Raw genomic sequence first — 9,996 nt, 5'->3', positions numbered from 1 at the left:
CCACGTGGAATTTTGTCTGTCACAGAAAAACTTTATCGCGCGCGTCCCTGTTTCAAAAACCGGGATAAAAACTATCCTATGTTCTTTCCCGGGACTCAAACTATCTCTATGCCAAATTTCATCAAAATCGGTTGCGAGGTTTAAGCGGGAAAGCGTAACAGACAGACAGACAGACAGACAGAGTTACTTTCGCATTTATAATATTAAGTTGGGATTTGACTATTTACTAGCGTAGTGTTAACTAATTCAGAGCCTTAATTTTTTTCGGAATACAGATATCATACAGAAAGAAAAAACTTGAAAAGATTGCACATAGCCACTGGATGCAGGCAAGCCGCTTCCTTATTACTTGAGGACTAGGTACAAGGCCTTTGATCATATTTTGTCCATAAATATCAACACGGCATTAGCACTTGCTTAGGAACCGAGCACAATATTATTGTTCTGTTTTATTATTGAGGCAAATCTTGCAGAACCGGTATTGAAATGACACAGTGAAAACATGACAGTAAGTCTGCTGTGGGAATAAAAATTTTTCAATAGTTACTACAGCATATCAATTATTATTCTGTGTCAATAATAAATTAGCTAATACGGACCGGTTTGAGGACTGAAATGAAAATACAATGAAGAAACTTTACTCAACTTCTATAAAAAATATTGTAATATAATGTCTAATACCTAAAGATTTTTCACGCCTCAGAACTGAAGAAATATTTGTGAAGGACTTGAGTAATCAGTAAGTTGAGGTAGAAAAAGAATTAAATGGGTCAAATGCGCCAGCTATTTTCACGTTATTTGATTTTGAATACCTTTTCTACTATTCGGCACATTTTTCCAGAAAAATAATACTTATTTCAACTACTAATCATGGCTTAATTAATGTTTATATTACTGTACAGCTGTTTTATGTACAAACACATGTGTTTTAAATCAGTTAGTTATGTCAACCGGTCTAATTAGCGCTGGTAGGGCTACCTTTTTATTTTTGACGTTTATAAGTGCCAAAATACTGGTTGAAATTGGATAAAATATTTTTAATTTTGATTTTCTTGATTAAGACCAACTTGTGTTACTAGTGTCAGCCATACTGTACTATGTCTTACTCAATTGTTTGATCGCAAACATGTTAATCGTCGTAGAAGTGATAATGTATTATAATACAATTCAATAAAGCTCAAATTGTAATCAACTAACGTGTAGGAAAACTAACATCTTAAATATTAGGATTCCTACGTGCTTGTTATGGAGGTTAAGGTGACTTTAGAAGTTATTACTTTTGTACATGAACAATACATATTTTGACAAGAGTACTTTAAGTACCACTAAAGTTGTAAGTAACAGGTAACAGAAAGATCGTTCTACCTCCTTTTAAAGCTGTTGTGCCCTAATTGGATTCATAATGGATATAATTATACATTGAGTAGAGTTACATAACATGACAAAATAATAGTTATATTGGCAGCGATGGCGGGTAGGTATATTAGTTCTCATTGTTGAGGAGGGTATTTACAGAAATCACAAATTATCTTAATTTACGAGGTAGACTCTAATTTTAAGATTGTTTGCATTTGTGATAAAAAAGCTTAATATATCAAAAAATTTAAACGTTTTATAAATCTTACATTATTTTATTCATGAAGTCTACGAAATCAATCTTTCGAATTTTTTGTGTCATTATAAAAAACGGCGCTAATAAATTTTATGTCTACGAACATTTTGTTAATAGTTGTATCAACTGTGCTGTGCCTGGGATTGTCTAAGTAGGAAGTGTCCATGTATAAAAAAAACCTGTTGACAAAATAAAATACAAAATCGAACCTATTGCAACTGTAAAAAGGTGCCACAGTTTTTATATCTATGTAAAGTCCTACGTATGCAGGTGCAGTATGTTTTCTACAAAAGACTAATTTCCACATACCAAACCACGCAATAATTATGAATTTTAAAGACTTTTTTGATTGTTTTAAATATTATTTGCTTAGTATAAACCCCAAGTTTTCATCTCAAAAATATAAAACAGACTAAATATATCTCCTTACATCTTAAGGTTAATAGTTCCATTATTTAATAGATCACCGAACAGAATTTTGTATTTGTCGTCAAATGCTTACCTATTACTTTAAAATTACATTAACAACCCTTTTAGAAAAGATATCCGAACTTCAAATACGATAAAAACATAGCAAATTATAAAAATCTGTAATTTTCGTAAGAAAATTTACGACATAAACTGGCAACCCTAAACAAAACCTGCGCGTGGGCAATATAAGTCGTCCTATTTACTTCAATAGGTCAGTGCGGAAAAATAGTCCAACCGGTCAACTCGTACGAGTATAATACTGCCGAATTTAAATCGTTATTTTCAACATGAAGTCGCTTGTGATCCTGTGTGTTTTGGCGCTGGTCGGGCTTGCAATGGCCGACACGAAACCCCATTCGAGAGGGTGCATCTACATTCTTGGGAGATGTAAGTGTTTTTTAAGCTTATTTATCAATTAATTTAGGGTATAGTAGAATTCCGTGGAGGGTAGTTGAACGGAAAGCATGGTGGATCTGTTTTAAAGCTTTTAATTAATTCTTTAATGGCCTATAATGAAAATTTGGTGTTCTAATCTAGACTACTTATCTATATACTTCTATACAAATATTATAAATGCGAAAGTAACTCTGTCTGCCTATATTATGTCTGTCTGTCCGTCTGTCTTGCTTTCACGCCTAAACCACTGAACTGATTTGGCATAGTGATAGTTTGAGTCCCGGGAAAGGACATAGGATAGTTTTTATCCCGGTTTTAAAACAGGGACGCGCGCGATAAAGTTTTTCTGTGACACAAAATTCCGCGCGCCGCGTGCGGAAAGCTAGTATGTAATGAAGTAAAAAATACATAAAAACATTGAAACACTTTTAATTTGAGCGCGCTTTGAGTTTGCTCAGCAACACTTAGAGATTACCTACATAAAAAACAAACAAGTCATAAGACATAATAATTGTCTTCTTTATTTATCTTTTAGCCATTATTTTGTCGGATTATAGTCATTATCTATGAAGTCATAGGTTGTTTTTAAATAGCAAGGTGCTAACGTGAATGTCGATAACGGCTCCCAGTAAGAATTTAGAGGTAGGTAGTCCTTAAAATAGGTTTTAGATTGAAATCTTTTGTAGTTTGGCCAGTACCTTTAAATTATTTGGAGAACGACTCACATATTAAATTGGGGGTAGATCTACATAAAAAATTATATATGAAAATAGATATTTTCGTAAAATATTAAGACGTACTTAGCTTGACTAGTAAATCTATTTATTTGTCATTAAGAACTTAGTTCCAAAAAGTTTAGAAATTATTTAGTTCATATACCTACCAAGTCTTATTTACCAAGTATAATAATATAGGTAACATAAACAACTAACGATAACCTATTGAAACCAACCAAGATAATTTAACGGTCAGATACCTCCAATATAAACAATAACATTGAAATTATCATTGTTTGTCTTAATTATTGCTAACCACAGGAATATTAACTGACCAGTAAACAAACCTGCCGTTAATTTAATAAAAACAGTTAAACACTAACCAGTTTTATAGTTTTAACTCGATTATTTCATTGAGTTACCTATTAAGAATTAGCGGTTTTAAATTTAAACGGTTTTTAATTACTAAGTACCGTCATTTAGGTAGTTAGACACGAATATCAAATATTTTGGGAAACAAAGTCTAGGCCATTCCTCTTCTCGATGGACCGACGACTTGAAGTATATCAAAATTTTAGTAGTTTCAAATGACTTAGGCCGGGCTCAAGCTGGAAGTCTCAATTCAAAAACCGGGCTTTCAGAGCTAGAAGTGTTTTTAGTGGAGGTAATCTTAAATTAAGTAATTAACCCAACGTCACTCTTCAAAAAATCTTTCCTGAACTTTCTTTTCTAAATTTAAAGACAAAAAATTTTAAACGCAACCAATGAAAAATCTTAGGATCTTCCCTCTGCATAAAAACAACACTCATTAGCCCAGTTTCTTCATTTATTTATTTATTATTAATGCAAAACACTATTTCAAATTTGGCGCTTTGAGCAAGACGTCTGTTGTGCGTGTGCGAGGCCGGCCGCACACTTTGTTGGTAATAGTAAAATTAATGATAAATAATTGTCATTTTTATTCCAATGCAACTTTAATACAACTTTCAGTGTGCGGTCCTGCAAACGGCAAACAGTCTGTCTCAAAACGTCTAATTTGAAAAAGCTCTTAGTGATCCTAATTTTTTTAAACATTTTTTTACATGGTTTTTTTTATTTAACCTTCCAGGTTCCCGTGAATGCGAGGAGGGTACCCACGCGTACGCCCTCGGCTGCGGCCACAAAACCCCCGAGCCGACCTGCGAAGAACCAAAGCCGGTGGAAGAGAAGGGCATTCTCTGCGACTACTCCGCTTGTTATTGCGACCCGCCGACTGTCCGGGACACCGTGTCCGGGAAATGCGTGGAGCTGGAGAAATGTCCTAAGAAAGCTTAATTTTTTTTGGCTTCGGGGCGTAAGCGGGGCGTTCGTGGGGCGTTCAATATTTGTTGGGGATATTTGTAACTTAAGCACCAGAAAGGTACATAAAGGACAATGTTCGTTCTCCATACATTGTTCGCCTAAAGAACCAACAATTTTGACATATTACTACCCGAAAGCGAAATAATACGATTCTGTGTGTAAGAACAATGATTCCTGATGGACACTTGCCATAAAATTAATGATTAAGAATATTAAATCACAGCGATTTTATAATATGTCGTTTATGACAACATGGCGTCTAATGTATTGTGTGAATGTATGAACACCGATTCGCGAAAAATGTTTTGTATTCTCGTCACGCCGAGTCGCAGCCAAATAGTATAAAATAATAGAACAAGTTTTAGAAATACAACTCGGCATTCCACTTTTACAATATGCCCACATATTGCACGTAAATAAACAACATGAATCGTAGGTTGTTTCCACCCTTGTCATCTGACACATGAAATAAACTCCTATTGTATTATAGATATCGAAGCCGAATCGTATATAATAATAGAATGGGTTTTGGAGATCACTCGGGGTTCCACTTTTATAAAATACCTACATAATACATAAAAATACCACGAATCATGAGTTTTCTTTTCACCATTTACATCTGACACGAGATAACAAACTCCTATCTCCATGACTACCATCGTAGTCTATGCCAAAGACTACAATATTTTAAGCAAGAAGTTTCAAACCTTAGCGGCTACGGTAACCCCTGGGCCACATACATCATGATAACATTCGGTCGACACCGGAACGAAGTCTTGCGATTATGCAAAAAAGCATCGTATTCTAGTGCGGCTATATCACGTTCAACCGGGGTTTTAATTCGACTAAAGTCCTGACTAAAGACTGGAAGAAAATACGCCGCATTGTATGAGCACTTCGTGTTCGTTAAAGCGGCTTCAGATCTAGAGCCCACATAGTTTTCTTTCCAATAATATCCGCAAGTAGCGCTGCATGATCTTTACAACAAAAACGGCAATAGTTATTAAGGTGCCAAAATTATATGATTACTTTGGCACGGTATTATACACGTTCGAAGATTTGTCATTTTCATTCATTTCTTCATCTTCATCATCATTTCAGCCACAGGACGTCCACTACTGAACATAGGCCTCCCCCAATGACTTCCACATCGCACGGTTGGTAGCGGCCTGCATCCAGCGCCTTCCCGCTACCTTTATCAGGTCGTCGGTCCACCTTGTGGTGGGTTGACATTGCAGAATATGACTTTTGATAGGTTCATCATAGAATTCGGCGGGGATATCCTCACGGAGGAAGTTCGTAAAAGGGCGGAACAAGATCTTATAATAATGCAAGGCCGAAGCTGTTACGCGCGTGCTCCTACGTGTAATCCGGCGAGTATGCAATAAATAGTAATGTCTGGTAAATAGTGGTAATACGTATCGTTCGTTCGTTCGTTTCAGCCGAAAAGACGTCCACTGCTGGACAAAGGCCTCCCCCAAGGATTTCCACGAAGACCGATCCTGCAGCGCTCGCATACAGGCACCTCCCGCGACCTTCACCAGATCGTCGGTCCACCTAGTGGGAGGCCTGCCCACGCTACGTCTTTCGGCTCGTGGTCGCCACTCAAGAACTTTCCTGCCCCAGCGGCCATCAGCTCTACGAGCTATGTGCCCCGCCCCGTCTATGTCTGTATGCGCTACGATTACAGGGTATCATTTTGCATAGTCGCAAGACTTCACTCCGCTGCTGTCAAATCAATGTCGCATAATGTTATCGCAATGTGTGTGGCCCTTGGCCAAATCACAGAAGCCTATGCGAAGAAAGAGCACTTGAATGACAATAAAAATCAGGGTTACCATTTTATAAGATTTCCTCAATATTGAGGGTAACAAAGTAACATTAATAATCTAGCCATTAATTACATTTATTACCTATACGAGAAAGTAAAGCAACATGCGGTTTTATTTTAATTTGTAAAATATTAAACCCCTCATATTTGTAACAGTTTGTTCCAAGTTTAGTTTTACTGTTTTGTTAACAGTATTGCTGTTTCAGCTGTCACTGTGAAGCTTTGGGAAAATAAATAAATAGAAAAAATATTAACATAAATATTTATTTAAGTTTTTATGTTCATTATCATAATATGCCAATTTAAGTTACACTGTGTGACAGTCTTTGACACTAAACAAACTCTTCAGCTTAATAATACCTACCTACAGGGCGTTTTTATAGTTACTCTTGCTGATGAAACAAGAAGGGTTGATTCTACTACTGAAATACAACTACTTTTCTTACAGGACCAATATCAAATTCTCAAAAAAATTCACATCCTCGTGATGGTGATAATTTCTATGGAGAGGTTTTTTTTATATTCGGTCTCTTGGGATAAGTTATTCCATTTGAGCAGTAGAATTAATCCTTTTTATTCGATCACATAAAAACAACACAAGTGTTTAGGAAAACTTCTTCTTTGGTATGGTATCACTACGGAGTTATAATGTCGGCAACTCTGTATCACTGACTTGTAACTTTCAAACAGCATGAATAATAAGGGCACCACATTGGTTTTCTTTCTGAAAAAAGGCTTTCAGTTTTAGTACTAACCCTTTAGCACTATTTCATTGAAATAAAAATACAATAAACGCACAGAAGACTGAAATTGAGTCAACTGACGTGACATTTATAATTTGTTGACATTATGACAGTTTGACAAGACTAGGGATTGAAAAAGTTTTAATTGAAAAAGTAAAATGACAATTTATTAAAACGATTCACATGGATATAATCGATTAAAAATATTTATAAAATGTTCTGATACTTGCCTGTAGCGATTATCCAATCCTGGTTTCTACTGAAAAACTACCTCGTGGCAAGATTTTAATAAAATAATAAAATCTTTATCTTCTCTTTCACAATCTATAAAAGTTCATTTGGTCTATTATTATACATGTGCTATGAATGAGGGTTTTCGCGATTAAAAAATCCGCGAGATGGCAATACGTAGACGCGAGGTCCAAATGCTGCATGATTGGTGGATATCTGTCAATGTCATGTCAAAAATAACCAATCATGCAGCATTTGGACCTCACGTCTACGTATTGCCATCTGGCGGATTTTTCAATCGCGAAAACCCTCATTGGCATAGATTATGAGAGACTGGCAACTATACTAGGTTGATATCAGGTGATCCGTCTGCTCATTTGCCTCCTGTCACATAAAAAAAAATATATATGTTTCTCACACTTCAACTGGCATTGGATTCAACATCGGATTCTGACACTTTTACAGTTATGATACCATGAATATCAGTTTATGGTCCTAATTATTTTTATTTTATTTACGACCTTCGACCAGTTGGACACTTTAGATATCTTCTTGTAATAGTGTCAAACTGTCAATATCTTTTTAGCTTTTAACGCAAATCTAGTCTTCAAAGCAGTTTAATCGATTTATTTTATTTTCAAAATCGATATTTTATTGTCTATGATGGCCGCAGGAACATCACTATACATGGACTCCCAGCAATAAAGTACGGTAATGCCTCGTACAGATTTTATCGGCAAAAATTATGGAACTTGATAGGTTTTAGACCATGCCACGCACCAAAACGTCCGGAAGTTGTAATAGTATTATAGAATAAACGTTAAAAGACTTATTAATTTAATTTTTCAATGCTTAAGTGTCCATTAGAATGAAAGGGTGCTTAATGTATTAAAAAAAATAGAAAATAATTATGATGGGTTAATGTTTTTGGGCGGTTTTTTAGGCGGTTTCTGACAATGTCCTTTCACACAACACGGTTCACGAAAAATCCGCAGACGACCCACAAACGACCCGCGTCGTCTCAGAGTAATTTGAACATAACTTTAATATGACACGTGTAGAAGATAACACGTAATAAGATTTTAACTTTTTTATAAATAAATTTTGACATTTATTTTTCTTTTTATATTTATTACAAAAATATTTAACCCCTTCAAGTAAGTAGGTATTATTTTCGCAACAAGAAGTAGCCTTATCTAATCTATCTCTATGCCAAGATTCATTAAAATTAGATTAAAAGTTAAGATCAGAAAATGTAACAGACATACTTTCGCATAATTTATTAGTATACCTACTCGGTAGTAATATTAATTTCAAGCTTTTCACTTAAATATCAAATGCTCGCTTTTCTGCACGTGATGAGCATAACAATTGTTATTTCCCGCCAAAACCTGACGGGGAGTTAATAAAACCGCGAAGATGTCTCTATGATACTAAGGGTTCCATTGGTAGTTATGAAAACCTGTATTTTTCCTTCCTCTTCTAAAACAGGAACTATCAGATTCAAAAACCAGTTAAATAGTCAAGGCTACTTACTTACATAAATAAACCTGTGTAATTAAAATAAATAAATAAATATACTTCGTTGCGCGTCCAATGATAGTCTGTCTGCCTTTCCGCCGGGACAAACTTCACTGGTTGTAGGTTTTTATTGGTGGTCAAGCTGTAGATCCCGGCTACACAGTAGTTGCAGCGATGGGAACCAGAGGTGGGAATAGTCCAGTACTTATTTACTTACATCACAACTTTCTTGCTAGACTTATAGACAAACTAGTCATCATCATCATTAATTTCAGCCACAGGACGTCCACTGCTGAATGAAGGCCTCCCCAATGATATCCAGATTGGCTAGCAGCTTGCGAAAATATATTTAAAAATTCAAACCGGCGACTTAGGCCGTGGACCAAGCTAAAAGTGGGCCAAGTCACTGGAATGGTCGCTGTTCAGAGGAAATTCGTATGATATCAACTGGTTGGTTACAATTAGGAAGGTATTATAGCGATATTTTTTCCTCATCATCATAATTTCAACCATAGAATTTCCACTGCTGAACTGCCTCCCCCAATGATTTCCATAATGACCGGTTGGTAGCGGCAGGCATCCAGCGCCTTCCTGTTACTTTGCGGTCGTCGGTATTTATAATTAATTTCATTTTTTCTATGAATTAATCATCTTGTAATAAATATTATACAGAACCCTTCAATAGAAACCCCGTCGCTCCTGTCTATTCCCCTCGCACTTCCGGTTGGCAACGTCACTCGTCACGACAGATTACGCCGCAGTATGAGCTTTAATATAAACGTGTTCTTCTTCCAACCAAAATCCTTTGTCGCGGGTTAAAATAAGATTTTATTATAATAACTAAAGGAAAACACGAATAAAATAGGCGGGAAGGTATTTAATATAATAAAAATGTCAATTTATTTATAGTCCATTACATCAAATGCTGTTTTAATAATACATTGTATACAGGGTGGAATTTTGTAATGCCACCTGGTGGTGTATCGAATACTGTAAATAGAAAATTTTACTCAAAGAACTACATTCAAAGATTTTATTTTGAATATAGTTGATCATAAGTATAACTAATCCTCGTAATTTACTTTTTGCTCAAATTGTCATGCCCATCACATTAAAATGTCTAAACTAGAAATA

General features: G+C 35.5%; 1 protein-coding gene across 1 annotated transcript; it reads left to right on the top strand.

Annotated features, from left to right (window-relative positions):
- Positions 1-2,276: 2,276 nt before the first annotated feature.
- LOC135081790 (uncharacterized) lies at positions 2,277-4,596 on the top strand. The gene is made up of 2 exons (XM_063976578.1): positions 2,277-2,470; positions 4,304-4,596. Exons 1-2 carry the CDS (start codon positions 2,371-2,373, stop codon positions 4,507-4,509), a joined length of 306 nt encoding a protein of 101 aa, XP_063832648.1. The 5' UTR covers positions 2,277-2,370; the 3' UTR covers positions 4,510-4,596.
- Positions 4,597-9,996: the final 5,400 nt, after the last annotated feature.

This window comes from Ostrinia nubilalis, chromosome 20 (assembly GCF_963855985.1).
Source record: "Ostrinia nubilalis chromosome 20, ilOstNubi1.1, whole genome shotgun sequence".
Classification (NCBI taxonomy): domain Eukaryota; kingdom Metazoa; phylum Arthropoda; class Insecta; order Lepidoptera; family Crambidae; genus Ostrinia; species Ostrinia nubilalis.
The sequence above is the reverse complement of the archived record's forward strand: the minus strand, read 5'-3'. Positions and strand labels throughout refer to the sequence as shown.

Coding starts and splice junctions, on each gene's coding strand:
- LOC135081790 (XM_063976578.1), top strand. CDS start 2,371: ATGAAGTCGCTTGTGATCCTGTGTGTTTTGGCGCTGGTCGGGCTTGCA. Junction 2,471..4,303: donor CATCTACATTCTTGGGAGAT/GTAAGTGTTTTT, acceptor TTAACCTTCCAG/GTTCCCGTGAATGCGAGGAG.